This window comes from Macrosteles quadrilineatus, unplaced genomic scaffold (genome assembly GCF_028750875.1).
Source record: "Macrosteles quadrilineatus isolate MER2022 unplaced genomic scaffold, UCM_ALF_1.0 Scaffold_3__2_contigs__length_128488019, whole genome shotgun sequence".
Classification (NCBI taxonomy): Eukaryota; Metazoa; Arthropoda; class Insecta; order Hemiptera; family Cicadellidae; genus Macrosteles; species Macrosteles quadrilineatus.
In genome coordinates this window covers 31961663-31978989 of record NW_026542596.1, presented here as the reverse complement: position 1 = coordinate 31978989, position 17327 = coordinate 31961663, and the positions used below count along the sequence as shown (strand labels likewise).

General features: G+C 35.9%; 2 protein-coding genes across 3 annotated transcripts in view; one reads left to right on the top strand and one right to left on the bottom strand.

Moving 5' to 3' along the window:
- The window catches only part of LOC128988587 (dorsal-ventral patterning tolloid-like protein 1), a 143806-nt gene that overhangs the window by 113839 nt on the left and 12640 nt on the right, over positions 1 to 17327 (bottom strand). For both annotated transcript variants that reach the window (XM_054409994.1, XM_054409995.1), the window contains exon 2: positions 16894 to 16951. The gene's annotated coding sequence lies outside the window, so the exon portion shown is untranslated. The remainder of the gene's footprint in view (positions 1 to 16893; positions 16952 to 17327) is intronic.
- On the top strand, positions 10766 to 11428 carry LOC128989085 (putative proline-rich protein 21). Its single transcript, XM_054410943.1, has one exon. It carries the CDS (start codon positions 10766 to 10768, stop codon positions 11426 to 11428), a length of 663 nt encoding a protein of 220 aa, XP_054266918.1.

Genomic DNA, 17327 nt, shown 5'->3' with positions numbered 1-17327 from the left:
CCTTAAAACCACCCAACTAATCAGATAATATGAATATGGCCAACAACCCCCGTTCCCATGGTCCGATCATGCTGGTTCACGAACTCGTTTGAATAAATGTAGAGTAATAAAAGTAAAAAGTGTTTTTTGACCAAACGTCAATAGTATAGTATGAAATAAATAAATTTGCCAAATTGTATCAACATATATCCATAAACAAGTAAACTACAACAGTTTTCATTTTCTCCATAAGAATAACATGGGAATTTTTAATTTACACTTTTTTGAATTTTCTCTGTAACCATTAGGCATACAACAATGATACTAAATTGTTCCTTTTTTTAAGCTCAACAAAATGGTTGGGAAAGATATTCCAAAATTTTATGTTTTTATGGTCAAAAATGGGAAAACCCCAGTAAATTGGTCCCGGGTCCAGGTCTTACCATGAGACCTACGGTAATAGCTTATTCCCTATATGGGAAATTCGCTAAAAAAACATTATTTCTATTTCTTCTACTTGGGGGTGTTCTATGACTTTCTTAGGTTTCCATAGATTGCAAATTGCTCAAGAAATGCAATACAGTGTAATACAGTTTTCTTATTAGTATATCAAATTGTCCAGGCTTTCTGGCTTTTTTCAATTGTAAAATTTATGCCAACCCAAATTCATATAATAAGCCCCGCGTCAACATCACCAGGGTGTCAGGAAAGATATCGGCCAAGCTACTTTAAATAGCCGTGACTCAACAAATATCTTTTAATAAAAACACCAATTACCTTCTACCTCTACCTGATAAAATATGGATAAACAGTAAGTACGATTGAGATTTGCCTACATAACCCATGGCAAGAGAGAGTAACTGTTTTACGGTATATATAGAGACCCACATTATTCTCTTGGGTATTATTGCCCCGTTGCGAAGCACCGGCAAAAACTAGGTAATGTACATATATCTCCAAAGTGCCTTTCAAGATAATTTATCATTTAATCATAACACCTCTTTAAAAACTGAATAATATCCAACTTTTAATAACCACGCGAATGAAAGACAACTATCGCAGCTGTAGTATTCATCAATTTCTATCGATTGCCACGACTAACCGTCCCCTAAAGTGAACATCATTATGTTCGGTCTGTTTAAAAAATAATAAGTTCGTTAGAATTAAGGGCTTTTAAGTAATATATCACTTGACTGTCATGTAGCTATAGTCAACATCAAACCGTTCACAGATCAATACCTACCAACTCAGAAGTCGCCTTCAGGAGTACGTTGGATAGGTCGTGGCATGAAGATTATTTGCTATGAAACAAAACATTTGTGAAATTCTATCAGGGCTCTGCCCTAATGGCCTCCACAGTTCCTATGTTATCGTTATGGAGAAAATAAATGTTTACATTTGGACACATGAATACTTAAAAATTTACACTAACATTTAAAACAGCTGATCCATATATAAATCCCAAAGTACCCATGCACTTTTGATAAAACTACAAGTCACATCCCCATAAGCCATATACTTAAAATGTTTGTCATGACGAAAAACCTTGCACAAAACTCTATTATTTCATAAATTGCCCTTTAAGGTCGTAATTCCTTTCTTAAGGGAACTGTCCATATACCTAATGTTTCCATATACCTAATATACCTAAAAATACCCCAGCTGTACGTATTCTTTTAATTTACTACCTTATTAAAATCAGGTGTGATTAATTGTTTGTATTACTGTATTATGTTTTGTTTATTTCAGCTTCTTAACCAATCAATAATTTTATTAATGTTTATGAAGCCAAGCGGGGTGAAGCCCGTGGGTAACAGCTAGTTATATTAAAATTGAAACTAATGGAAACATGACGTGCTAAACCTACAGTACGGTCCACGAGAGCCTGAAGTTAAGGGATGAGCCTGTTTACCACGTGACTACGAAGGAGCCAATGAGGGCAGTGCGGTGTTGCCAAATTTAATAATACCAGCTGATATGAAAATATTGTTTAGTATATTTTATTTAGTGACAAAAAGTAGTCAACGGGTGATGTTGCAACGTCACGCTAGTCCAGTCTTGCTATTGGCTGTCACCAACTGCAGACTTTCGTGGTTCATGCTTTCAGAATTTATAAGATTAGTTGAAAAAATAAATATTTACTCTATTTTTGTGGTTTAAAATTGGTTTTTAACTGCATGACACTTTTGATTAAATGAATTTAAATGTCAAGATACAGTAGTTATACTATTTGTGGGTAATTAAAAATGTGTGGTTTAAAAATCTTTGTTTTACTGAAAATAAGTAACAGGATATTATTTAATGAGGGGAAGATATCATAGTCAAAGGAACAATTCTTTTGTTATCGAGTTCCATCAATCGTAAGCGATAGCAACTTCATTCTCCTGTATTATTATTTAAGATAGCCTATGTACTAATTTAAGAATAACTAGTGTCCCTGTTGCTCGAATTCGAGCCGCGATCACAGAATACTATGATGACGTTTCCGTGACCGCGGGAGACGACGACAATGTCTACAAACCACGGGATATGCTCAGGATTTTGCCGTGATCACGGTTGGCGATGAAAATGTTTCCATGACCGCAGGAGACAACGATAATTTTCCCGTGACCGCTGGAGGCCATGATACAAACCGATACAAGGAGATATTCAGGATTTCGCTACAATCGGAGGAAACGAAATATGGGTGACAATATGTAATGATTATGATAATGTGATATGAGAGCAAACTGAAGCTGTGGACCTCGAATTAATTAGTTATAGTTTACAGCAAAACATTCAGGAAACAACTTTAAATAAGCCAGGAAAGCCCTTGAAAGATCCTAGGATTCCACTTTTAGAAAATAGTATACATCCTGAAGATTAATAAAACGACAATGCTTTACCGGCTTTAACAAAAAATGGCAGACTGCGTAAACTGCGAACTCAATTAGGCCTTCCACCATCCCCACCTTCAAATCCAAAATACCCGAAAACGCCAAATAAAAAATATCAACAAAAAGTCTTGCTTCTCCTGTGTCTAGATTGCGCACGATTCCGTGTGCCAGGTTAGCTGGTAAATAATTATCCTGACTGATGAAACAGCTAATAGTCAGTAACAAAGCTATCAGATTATCTCACAACAGTCTACACTCATCCTTCACTGATATTTGGGTTTAGATTTGCACCTAGGTGGCGTCCCCATCTCAACAAATTGATAGTTGATGAGATCAACAATAAAAATAATAGATGTTTTTTATATTTTACCTAAATAAAGGTTGACGTTAAAGGAAAGGTTAAATAGAAACCACACCAGGGCATATACCGCTCGCTTACAAAACGTAATTACCTAAGGTTTAGATAGATACACACATATAAGCAAATATACATTGAATACGTCTGTGAAGAAATCAACTACAAACTTTAACTGTGTTAAATTAGCCTAATGTCACCAACAATTACAGATAGTTTATTTCTTTTCAATCATTTTAGTAACAAAGCAATTAAAACCAAAAATGTTTTGAACATCCCCAAACGTTTTGTTTCGACGTTCTACGTCCAAGTTACATTTGAACCCCTATCTGTCAGGGCTGTAAACCAACCATCCTTCGGCTTAGCTGGGCAACGTATGTCGTTTGCTGCTTAACTGTCTGAAAATTAACGGGACTTTGTTTACATTCGAGCAGTCTCGGCTTGTAACGGATTATTGCTGAGAGTCTCCGAGTCTCCCCCACATGCTATCTGCGTTAAACGAAGTCTACTTGGCTAGCGGGATTGGGTTACATTACAGGGGTAATTTAAGAAGCATTATCATTTCATATGTGTACTTATTGTTGTATTTATGCCTTAACCAAAGTATTTATGAAAGAAACAGAAAAAGTAGGCCTAAAAACAAACGATTCAAAAACTAAGTACATGCACTTTTCAAGATACCTGGATAATACTGAAGAACCAATAGAAATTGATGGCCATACATTTGAAAAAGTCAACAGTTTTAAATACCTAGGAGTAATTATATCCAACCAAAATACTGATGAACTAGAAATCCAAAGCCGAATAAATTCAGCAAATAAATGTTTTCATGCTTGCAATAAATTACTTTCATCAAAATCTTTGTCCCGGAAAACAAAAATCAGGCTGTACAAAACAATAATTTGCCCAGTTCTCCTATATGGATCAGAAACCTGGAAATTAAATAAAAGAGATGAAAAGAAACTAATAGTATTCGAAAATAAAATTTTAAGGAAGATTTTTGGACCAATATTCGAGCTAGGAGAATGGAGAATAAGACACAATAGGGAATTAAGGCAACTGTATAATAGCACAGATGTAATTGGAGAAATCAAGTGCCGAAGAATCAGATGGGCTGGTCATATATTAAGAAGAGATGAAGATTGTAGACTGGGAAGAGTTTTAAAGGGAAACACTACAGGAAGACGACCCCGGGGAAGACCTAAGCAGAGGTGGTGGAAGCAAGTGCAAGAAGATTTGGAGAGAATTGGGGCAACGGAGGATGATGCGAAAGACCGGTTAACTTGGCGAAGATTTGTTGGTGCGGCCAAATATCACCTCCGATATAAATGGCCCTGGGAGTAAGTAAGTAAGTAAGTAAGTACTTATTGTTGAGGATAAAAGTTGTGAAATTCATTCGTATAGATTGTTTTGATTTCCTTTCTAAGGGTTAGTATCATTTTATGCTTTCTTATCGATGAATATAAGTGGCAGGTGGCCAAAGAAGGGAGTAACGATACCTAATTATTTATTTTCCTTAAATTATGAACTGCTATCGATATTTTGGCCTAAAAACTCTAGTATTGAGGAAATGTGTCGAAGAACCTAACTAAAAACATCTACCTCCCCAATCAGTAAACCTCTGCAGCTGCAGTAACTTAGCAAACGATAAAACCAGTCCTTCTCATAAGGTTAACACATTAGATGAACTAATCTTCGCAGAGCAACGTTTTCACCAACCATACACTGATACAACAGAATCTGGAGGTTTTTTACTAAAATAATACAGGGTTTCCATAAAATAATGGTGCGGTTTTAACATCCTGTAAAACTGTTATAAAACAAATTAAATGACTTCTGTTTGTATCCCTGTATCTAGTAGCTCAAACAGTTTTTTTCACATTTGTTAAAACAGCTGTTTTGATTGTTGTACTATTCAAAACACTTCTTAATCAATAAGTTGAGTTTTTTCGACCAACATGTTTTCAGATCAGGAAAAAGCTAAGTGTGTATTGTTATTAAGTGAGTTAAAGTCAGTGACTTTAGTGCAACGGACATTTCGAAGAACATTCAATAAAGCTCCGCCTCATAAAAACAACATTAATCGTTGGAGTAAGCAATTCATAAACACTGGGTCAGTTAAAAAGCAAAGTAGACCTGGTAGACCACCAGTATCTAACCAGACAGTTGAAGACATCAGACTATCTTGTGTTAGAAGTCCAAAGAAATCCCTCCCTCGCCGTAGTCTTGAATTAGGAATACCTGTAAGTACTCTTCACAAAGTTTTACACAAAAGACTCCATCTTCATGCCTACAAAATTCAACTTCTTCAAAAAATAAAAACAACAGATTTGATTAAAAGAGCAGGATTCGCTACATTTATGTTGAACCAAATGGCAGAAAATGAATCATTTTTGAATGAAGTAGTTTTTTTCAGATGAAGCCACATTTCACATCAGTGGTTGTGTTAATAGGCACAACGTAAGAATTTGGGGAGCTCAGCATCCTCATGAAACTTTTGAAAAGGAAAGAGACTCACCAAAAATAAACGTTTGGTGCGGCCTGTCCAGAGAAGAAGTAATTGGGCCATTTTTCTTCGCTGAAATAACTATCAATGGAAATGTTTACTTGGACATGTTAGAAAACTATTGTTCGAGATGCTTTAGATGTTAAGTTCCCGAACAGGTGGATTGGAAGAGGCGGTCCTATAGCATGGCCCCCCAGGAGCCCGGACCTGACTCCATGCGATTTTTTTCTTTGGGGTCATGTAAAGAACATAGTATATGCTCAAAAAATTTGCAATTTGGACCACCTAAGGGAAAGAATCATTCATGCAGTTTCAACGGTGACAAAAGAAATGTTGCAAAATGTGTGGGCTGAAGTAGATTATCGTTTGGACGTCTGCAGGGCTAGGAATGGTGGCCATGTCGAGCTTTATTAGATATGTATAAAATCTTTTTAATGTAAGGAATCCAATAAAATAAATAGTTTTTTTGTACCTCTTCTCGTTATCTTTTTATTTCATAATTAAACCGCACCATTATTTTATGGAAACCCTGTATATATTAAACATACAAGTTATCGTGACGAACTGATTATTGCTAGTTTTTGCGTGACTTTTGAGATAATAGCCTTTTAGAGTTTTTACAGCCACTAGTAGCGAAACCCAGCATTACCCAGGTCAAAATACAATGCATAATAATAGCTATAAAGACTCATTTGAAATTAAAATTGCATCGAAGTGTCTTGTATCGCTCAGTTCATATTAGCATCGTTAATTTGACTTCCCCTTTAAACATCACCTACCTGCATTTTAATCTTTAAAATGTACAAGCCTTTCAAATTTACATTCTGTATTCATTTTCCGGATAGAAATGCTTAAATGTTCATAATATCTTTATCCATATACAGGGTTAGGCAAAGGTCTGGAACCCCCCAGTTAACTTTTTAACGCGTCGCGGTAGGAAAACCAAACTCGGCACATATTTACAACGTAAGAAATTGTACTTTTTTAAAGCTGCAACTTTTTCCCAGATTTTCAAATGTAAACACACATCATATGACCCCTCATTTTAAAGGGTTTATTAAGAGAAAATGAATGGTGCAAACCAGAGGTCAATATCGCACACCTAATCAAAATCGCAGCCATTTTAATTTAAGATGAGCAAGCAAGATAAAGTATGGACACTCCCAGCTAACTTTATAACGTGTGGCAGTGGGAAACCCAAACTCGGCACATGTTTACAACTAATGAAAATTCACTTTTTCATTTAAGTAAGAACTTGTACCCGGTCCCCAAAATGGGGTACTTTGGAGGCAGCTCCAAATTTTTAAATGTAAACACCTATCATGTGACCCCTCATTTTAAAGGGTTTCTCAAGACAAATTAAATGGCGCAAACTAGAGGTCAATATCTCACCCCTAATCAAAATGGCAGTCATTTAAAAATATCCCCCATTAACTTTTTAACAGATTATAGCAGGAAAACTAAACTCAGCATACCTTTATAAAAAAGAGAATTCACCTTTTGGTCAGTATTAAAATATTAAACTTTTAAAGTTAACTGAGGGTGTCCAGGATCTTGCTTGTTCGTCTTAAATAATTTAAATGGCTACCATTTTGATTAGGGGTGCGATATTGACCTCTGGTTTGTGCCATTCAATTTCTCTTGATAAACCCTTTAAAATGAAGGGTCGCATGATAGGTGTTTAAGTTTGAAAATTTGGGGCTGTCCCAAAATACCCCATTTTGGGGGGCTGGGGCAAAGTTGTAACTTTGATGAAAAAGTGCAATTTCTTATGTTATAAATATGTGCCGAGTTTGGTTTTCCTACTGCAACGCATTAAAAAGTTATCTGGGGGGTTCCAGACTTTTACCTAACCCTGTATAAATCCCAAAGTAGCCATGAACTTTTGATAAAACTAAAAGTCACGCCCCCATAAACCATATACTTAAAATATTCGTCATGACGTGAAACCTTGCGCAAAACTATTCATTATTTCATAAATTGCCCTCAAAGGTCGTAATTCCTTCCTAAAGGGAACTTTCCATATACCTAATGTTAAAAATACCTCAGCTGTACTTATTTGGTTGGTATTCTTTTAATTTATTACCTTATTAAAATCAGGTGAGATTATTTGTTTGTAGGTATGTATTACTGTATGCTGTTTTGTTCCTTTCATCTTAACTTAACTAATCAATAGTTTTATTAATACTTATGAAGTCAAACGGGGTGAAACCCGTGGGTAACAGCATAGATGAAACAGCTAGTTTGCATAATAACACAACGCTTGAAGGTAAGTTTAGTTTTCTATGGCCAAAATCTGGAAAACTTTGAAATGTTATTGAACGATTTTGAACATTTTCACACACACGGATGTTCAGCCAAATCTCGAACAACCACAACCTTTCTTTAATGAAACAACTCATTTCACTATTGTTATTTGGAACACTAATGTTTTTAAAGTAGCCTAAATGAAACCTCAATAAACAACATATACCATCAGCTTGTTCATAGAGTTATATTACATCTAATAATAATAGTATATTTCATCACTAGGGGCTAAAGTGACTCTTTTTGACCCGAGGCCAAGTTCTACCATCGAAGCGAAGCCGAGGTCGGAAAATGAGCGAGGGTTAAAAAGTCACTTTTTGCTATTATCCGTGTGGTGAACTATATTTTTCGTCATATTGCATCATTAATTAGCAAAAACAAAGCTAGAAAACGAAATAATCTTTATGTAAAGATAACCTCTCAAAACGACTCCCAGCTTGTTTTCAATTCTGCTAATGCAAAGAAGCAGCTGTTTAGTGAGTGATTCAATCATTTCCTCTATTACGATTGTGTTTACAGTACATTATACCATCAATATGTCGAGGGATCTACAATGATGGGCTAACTCCTTACCTAATAAATAAAAAGATAAATAATTAATTTTGATCGATACGATTACCACAATTGAAATTCATTTACTCCCTAGAGACTAAAAAAATGCTACTTTAGACCCGCAACGCATGCATTAAAAACGGCTGTTTATGCTGCAGTATGACGGAAACGTCTTAATAAACATTGAAACACAAAACAACTACACACTTGCCCTTGATTAAAGAAACATACGTTTAACATTGATTTTAGGAATAAATCCTAAATTAATGTGTTTAACTTCGCTTTACAGTGCTGGATTCTCTTATTTGGTTTAATTTAAGGGACCAATGTAGCAAAACAATTCTATTTTATTATTCGACATTAAAATTTAAAAAGGCTTAAGTCAAGTCCAAGTTAGTTGAAATAGGAGTAAACATAATACCGAAATCAGGGAACTCAAACTGAACTACGCATCAAACATCAAAAATACATACGATTTAACGATAATGTTAAGTCTTCCTGAATTATTCAAACCCAATGATAAAAGAAAAGATACGTAGCCTCTATGTAAAAACCCTCAGTTAATATTGTACATTGATTTAAATTTAAAAATTAGACATTAATTAACAAAGTTGGTTTATCTAAAGTTTGTAAAAATGCACATAGATTATCTCCTTGCAAAAAAAAACAACATCTATATCTTAGGGCCAAACAAATTATTAAAATAATTCAATTTATTAAATCGTGTAAAAATTGTTGTGATAACTCACTTTCCATGAAAATCGATCGATAAAATAATGATAATGATAATGAATAATGATGAGTAATGAGCTTAATAGAAAACTCCTTCGGTTGATACCGCATGGGTTGTAGAATCTTACTTATTTCCAAAGTCAAGTACCCCATTTCAGTATTTTAATGTGCAAACCAGCTGTGTGGATTTGTGAAATAAATGCACTAGTCAGTTTGTCAACGTAAATTTAAGCATGGTAAGTATCTTCATGGTTACCATGAAATCCAATCAATGTTTAGTTTGAAAAACCTCACCTCATATCTTTGAAAACCCGTGGGGCAGAGCCCAAGGTAATTATCGAAGTAGAAATAGTCTTTGGAGTGAATCCCAGTAGCAGTCTACTACTACAACCATGAGTGAGTAAAGAGTAAGTGGTCATGGAGAAAACGCGGTACATGAATACTGTGGGGGTGAGAAAGAGAGAGGGGGGAGAGAGGGAGAGAGAAAGAGAGAGAGACGCGTCAGCCGTTGCTAGGTGATCATCACGGTCGTTATAGCTACCAATCCTCCCCCCTCAAAAATTGAGTAGGAAAAATAAAAAAATCTTTGTTTTTTTATCAAAGCCCAGAATTTTGCTACAATAATATAAAATATTTTTGTTTTGCTCTTAAAAAGAAAAGGTAAACATGTCAAAAATGAAACATCAAATACTAGTGTAGTATTGTATGGTGTTATTGCTTTACTCAATGCTACGTTCGTAATGGAGTGATTATTTTTAGGTAGCTATATGATAATTAATATACATTGCGTCGCGAAAAACATAGGTTAGATGAAGATAATCTGTTGCAATTGAGATTGGGTCGGCAGCAATCAATACGGTAGATCTCGCCACAGCTGACAGAGTCTACACTGGCTCACTGTCTAGCACTCATCTTCAGCTGGACTCATTCCTTCAACAATCATCCCCTAACTCATGACAGTATTAACTAAACTGGCTCACTGTCTAGCACTCATCTTCAGCTGGACTCATTCCTTCAACAATTATTCCCCCCTAACTCATGACAGTATTAACTACACTGACTCACTGTCTACCGCTCATCTTCAGCTGGACCCATTCCTTCAACAATTATTCCCCCTAACTCATGACAGTATTAACTACACTGGCTCACTGTCTAGCACTCATCTTCAGCTGGACCCATTCCTTCAACAATCATCCCCTAACTCATGACAGTATTAACTAAACTGGCTCACTGTCTAGCGCTCATCTTCAGCTGGACCCATTCCTTCAACAATCATTCCCCCTAACCCATGACAGTATTAACTAAACTGGCTCACTGTCTACCGCTCATCTTCAGCTGGACCCATTCCTTCAACAATTATTCCCCCCTAACTCATGACAGTATTAACTACACTGACTCACTGTCTACCACTCATCTTCAGCTGGACCCATTCCTTCAACAATTATTCCCCCCTAACTCATGACAGTATTAACTACACTGACTCACTGTCTACCGCTCATCTTCAGCTGGACCCATTCCTTCAACAATTATTCCCCCCTAACTCATGACAGTATTAACTACACTGACTCATTGTCTACCGCTCATCTTCAGCTGGACCCATTCCTTCAACAATCATTCCCCCTAACTCATGATAGTATTAACTACACTGACTCACTGTCTACCGCTCATCTTCAGCTGGACCCATTCCTTCAACAATTATTCCCCCTAACTCATGACAGTATTAACTACACTGGATCACTGTCTACCGCTCATCTTCAGCTGGACCCATTCCTTCAGCAATTATTCCCCCTAACTCATGACAGTATTAACTACACTGGATCACTGTCTACCGCTCATCTTCAGCTGGACCCATTCCTTCAACAATTATTCCCCCTAACTCATGACAGTATTAACTACACTGACTCACTGTCTACCGTTCATCTTCAGCTGGACCCATTCCTTCAACAATTATTCCCCCTAACTCATGACAGTATTAACTACACTGACTCACTGTCTACCGCTCATCTTCAGCTGGACCCATTCATTCAACAATCATTCCCCCTAACTCATGACAGTATTAACTACACTGGCTCACTGTCCAGCGCTCATCTTCAGCTGGACCCATTCATTCAGGAATCTTAGTAGTAGTATCTGATGATTTAATGAGCAATTTTAATGAGGGTGGGTAATTATCACGGACATTAGAATGTATGGATAATAAACATAGAAAAATTACGTCACTAGCTTACTAGCGTGTTTACTTTTTTTAAATTCTTTCTACAGGTTACAAGTTATTTTTCCAAATGAATGTTATTTTAACTAAACAGCTGTTTCAAAACAAACAAATTGTTATCGATTTTACTTTTCTTTGTTTACTTATATTTAGCAATTAATGCAGTTAAATTTATAAAGTACTAGCTGTACCCGCGGGCTTTGCCCCGTTTAACTTCTTAATTTTCAAGATAAGCTCGTTCGCATGGTTCAATCACGTCCTGGTTGAAGTTCGTTCGCTACGCTCACTCACTTTTAGGTTGGAGCTCGTTCGCTGTGCTCACTTGCCTTCAGGTTAGCTCGTTCGCTACGCTAACTCACCTCCAGGTTGAAGTTCGTTCGCTACGCTCACTCACCTTTTGGTTGCAAATTAGCTGTCATAAGTTAAAAAAATAATAGTGCTGCACCCTGTTGGTAATCCTTGTAACTTTAATGCTATCGCACATCATAGAACAGAACCAACTTGTTTAATTGAAACAGCTGTTAAGATTCATTAATTCCATTTAAATATGAGTACTCATAAGGTTAACATGTCAAACTCCAGAGCCACTGGGGCGGAGCCCGAGAGTCTGATTTGAATAAAAACAACTTAGTTTTCCTATTTAATGCCTAAAGAATCAGTGTACCAAATTTCAGCCTCCTAGGTAAATGGGAAGTGGGAGAATTAGTGATGAGTGAGTGAGTGAGTCAGTCAGTCAGTCAGTCAGTCAGTGAGGGCTTTGCCTTTTATACAGGGTGATTTGTACTCAGTGTGACAAAATTTTTTCGGTGTAAGTACAAAGTAAATGAAGTGTGATGATGCATATCAAATGTTCCAAGTCTAAAAATTAGCTTCCCAAAAAATTATTTTATGTTTTTAAAAAATAACCATGTTTTTAAACTTAATACAGCGATTTCTCAATTACCTGTATATGGATTTGAGTAGATAATGTCATTTTCGTGTTCTACATTAAATTTTGAACAAGAATAATATAAAATGACGGAGGATCAGTTGTAAAAACTCCATTGTAAATAGATTCAAAAATAAAAATTAAGATGTTTGATAAAAATTTTAAAAACAATTGTCTAGTACATTTTTCACACCCTGTATACAAGAAAGTGTCGGAATATGTTAAAAACTGCGCCATTTTATAAGCTTTCCAACCATATGCTACACTATTGAGGTTTAGATATTTTTTTGTTTGTTTTAGTGGTTTGAATACCAGAAAACAGGGAACTTTTTTACTGTTTTTACTGTTCAAGCTGAAACAAAAATACAACTTTTGCTTAATACCTGCTGACTTTCTATGTTTTAAATGTTAAAGACGCCATGCTTTGTAGTCTTCAAACCATTAAAGCGTACATAAGCAGACATAAACCTCAATAGTGTAGCATATGGTTGGAAAGCTTATAAAATGGCGCAGTTTTTAACATATTCCGACACTTTCTTGTATACAGGGTGTGAAAAATGTAATAGACAATTGTTTTTAAAATTTTTATCAAACATCTTAATTTTTATTTTTGAATCTATTTACAATGGAGTTTTTACAACTGATCCTCCGTCATTTTATATTATTCTTGTTCAAAATTTAATGTAGAACACGAAAATGACATTATCTACTCAAATCCATACACAGGTAATTGAGAAATCGCTGTATTAAGTTTAAAAGCATGGTTATTTTTGAAAAACATAAAATATTTTTTTGGGACGCTAATTTTGAGACTTGGAACATTTGATATGCATCATCACACTTCATTTACTTTGTACTTACATCAAAAAAATTTTGTCACACTGAGTACAAATCACCCTGTATATAGCCTATAGATAATAGGTATGGACGATTTATTTAATGTCAAAAATATGTCGGTATACCAAATTTTTGTTGGTAAAGCAAATGCCAACTGGTGTGGAAGGTCTCCATAAACTGTCCAATAAGCTTCAGGGTGTCAGTATAAACCGAATTCAAAGAACCGAAAAACTTTATTGGTGGGTTTGAGAACAGAGTACAGAGAAAATGTACGGGCCATTTCAAGATAATGGCGGTTGAGATACGAAAGAACAGAGAGCTAAGAGGGATGTTCAAACACTCAGACATAGGCATGGGTGCTTTCCAGAAGTAAAAGGCTCGGATGGGCAGGCTATGCGTGGAGGAGAAAAGATGCATCACCTTTCAAAAATGTATTCTAAAGAGTTTACTACCACAAGTAAGGCGACCATTTGGAGGACCAAGCAATGAAAGAATTTTCCGGACTGGGATCAACATTAGAAGAGGCAAGGGATAGAAGAGAATGGGAGTCCAAAATCCTCTTAAGGTTTCAGTGGCCACTGAGGTAAAATAAGGTACTCTTAAGTGATAGTATGCAATAGAAGGTGATGTTTAGCTACTGTACTTAAACCAGTGTGTGTGAATCGACTGCCAATCCCCCTTCAAGGCATTTCAAATCAACACAATCGCTGTTTTATTATAAAAGTAGCAGAGTACCCGTCCTTCGTACGGGGTTGGCATATAAGGATAAAATTCTTATTGCAGTTATACTCAAGCTTTGTGTATGCAATGGGGGAAACACAGTTTGATAAAATTTGCTTCTTTAAATTTACAGTTTACATAAACATAGACATAATGTTCTACCACTTCACCTAAACAATAAAGAAAAATAAATTATAAAATTCGCTAAATATCACAAATTATTCATGAAATTAAAAACATAAACATAACTGTACACAATCCTACTTTGACATTCCTCATTGTGTATCACAGTTTTTTTGCTGCAAATTAGCTGTTGGCAAAAAACCAAAAAAATTATAGTGCTGCACCCTTTTGGTGAATCTTATAACTTTTTAATCCTTTTGTATATAATAGAACCAACTTTCTTAGTTGAAACAGCTGACTAATTCTTTGATTCCCTTTAAATAAGAATACTCGTAAGATTAACATGGGGAACTACAGAGCCACTGGGGCGGAGCCCGAAAGGATTTTTGAGATACGAATATGCCTATATGTTAATCGGGAATGTGAGCTATCATCATGCCAAGTTTCAGCCCATTCCGTCCAGTAATTAATGCGTGATTGAACTTCAAACAAACACAAACTTTCACATCTTACTAATATTATAAATCTGAAAGTTTGTGAGTTTGTGTGTATGTTTGTGTGTGTGTTTGTGTGTGTGTTTGTTGCTCAATCACGCATAAACTACTGGACGGATTGGGCTGAAATTTGGCATGATGATAGCTCACATTCCCGATTAGCATTAAAGCATATTCTTATCTCAAAAACCCTTTCGGGCTCCGCCCCAGTGGCTCTGTAGTTCCCCATGTTAATCTTATGATTTTTCATATATAAAAGGAATTAATGAATCTTAACAGCTGTTTCAATTAAACAAGTTTTGTTCTGTTCTATGATGTTCAATAGCATAAAAGTTACAAGGATTACCAACAGGGTGCAGCACTATTATTTTTTTTTTAATTTATGACAACAGCTAATTTCCAACCAAAAGGTGAGTGAGCGTAGCGAACGAACTTCAACCTGGAGGCGAGTTAGCGTAGCGAACGAGCTAACCCGAAGGCAAGTGAGCGCAGCGAACGAGCTCCAACCTAAAGGTGAGTGAGCGTAGCGAACGAACTTCAACCAGGACGTGAATTAGCCATGCGAATACTTATGAAGTTAAACGGGGCGAAGCCCGCGGGTACAGCTAGTTTATAATATTAGTAAGATTAAGATTATCGGATTTAAAAAGCATATCGTATAGGCCTATAATCGAATGAAAGAAACATGTGATCACGTGATGTTTATTTACAAAATATTTAAATGGTATTCATTATTAAAACTGCCAGGATTTGTCTTTATGCGTGTAAACTAGCTGTTCTGAATTATTCCATTTTAATTGACTACTTGATTCCCGTACGTAGGACGATCCAACAGCTAGTTGTATAGTATTACATTACTTGTGGATGGATTACTTAGACGTAGATGTTTTATAAATAAAGCAAGACCGAATATGTCTCGCCTTTGTAATCTATATCTAATCTACGACTATCAGCCTAGGGAAGTTGGTTAGTCGCCCCAGATTAAAAACCACATTATTTTTAGGTAAAACAAACCTTTTTTTAAGAAAGTGGACTTTTTCAACATTGGAACAAGTGTTATTGGTAGTTTAAATTGATTTTGCCAGATCAAAGTTGGGATGTTGAGCATAGCCTCAACAATGGGCCAACTTTACATTGCGGTTACTGCCTAGTAGAGATGTAGTAGGCAGTATGTGATAGTTTTGCGTCATGATTGGCTAGTCCAAACGTATTAGGAATGTTTTGTAGTTCATCTCCCATGACAGTAGTTCATTTTATTTTTCTTACTCAGTATTAATTGTTACAATTTACCACCACGAACTATGAAATCTAGATACGAAATAAAATCATAACATTATTTAATTTACTTAATTATTTCAGTTTTGTTTTTAAAGATACATTCGTGACTGAATGTGGTTTAATGGAAGGCTGAAACCACTTTAATGAGATTATTATCACACATACATTTTATCATCACTATATATACTTTATACAATAAGGTTTTTCTCTGTTACATCCCTTTTCGCGTGTGTCACTTTTGTTCCGCGGTTGAAGTCTAATTTCTTTACATCACTTTTGTTCCGGGGGTTAGCTGGTAGACTTCGGGCACGGCCAAAACATCGCTTGTTCCACGAGAGAGGAGGCTACACTCTTCCTCCCCCAAATTATCTCTTTTATTCTCCTCAAAATTCTTTCTTTCATAGGTTAGGTTAGGTTTTATTATTTAAGTAATTGATATTTTTGCTAAGTAGAAAATGATAATTTAACGATTTTTAAAGTCCATATGAAAGAAAGAATTAGGAGGAGCGTGAAAGAGAGGATTTGGGGGAGGGAGACTAATGCGGAACAAGAGAGACGTCCGCGGAACAAGAGAGACGACCGCGGAACAAGAGAGACGTCCGCGGAACAAAATCAATGTTTTGACTGGTCCCGAAATCTACCTGCTAACCCCCGGAACAAAAGTGATGTGAAGAAATTAGCCTTCAACAGCGGAACAAAAGTGATACAGCCCCCTTTTCTAGCCATTTTTCTCAACCGATTTATACGATTGATGTGGGGAATTTAAGCTTTTGACCTGTTTAAGAACTTAATTGTAAAAATATTTGACTATTCCCCTGGCTGTCCAATATCATTTATTTAACATCATCTGTCAGTAAAGTAGTGTATATTCATCCTAAAGTGAGCTACTGAGTTACTAGTTGTTAAGTATTACAAGTCACTACGAGATACTAGTTTTTATGTATTAGTCACAATATAATAATGTAAAATGTATCAATACAACAATTATTCTCACCATATCGGCAGTGTCCAAGCGTGGTGGCGGGACTAAACTGGGGCACTTCTCACTTCACCTGTCAACAAAATCGTTTTTGTTAAAAATAAAACAAGAAAACAATATCTACCACAATAACAAGATCCGTCGTAGGAAATGTTGGCACTATTAGCATACATTGAGAATGTTGTTAACAAGTAGGCCTAGGCCTGTTCTTATTACAAAACAGTAGGTGAATTTTATGTAAATTTTACGTAAGCTAGTTGCACTCCAACGAGTGCACTAACATACCTAACGGAAAAATAGCCTTGTACTGTATTTTGGAGACCTAGATCTGCAGCGAAGTTACCGATAATTTGGTGCCAAAACCGTTAACTAAAAGGATGGAAAGTCATTCAGCCAAACATAAAATAAAATTATTATCATTTAGTACTAGAGCTCACCCCGTGGTCGAA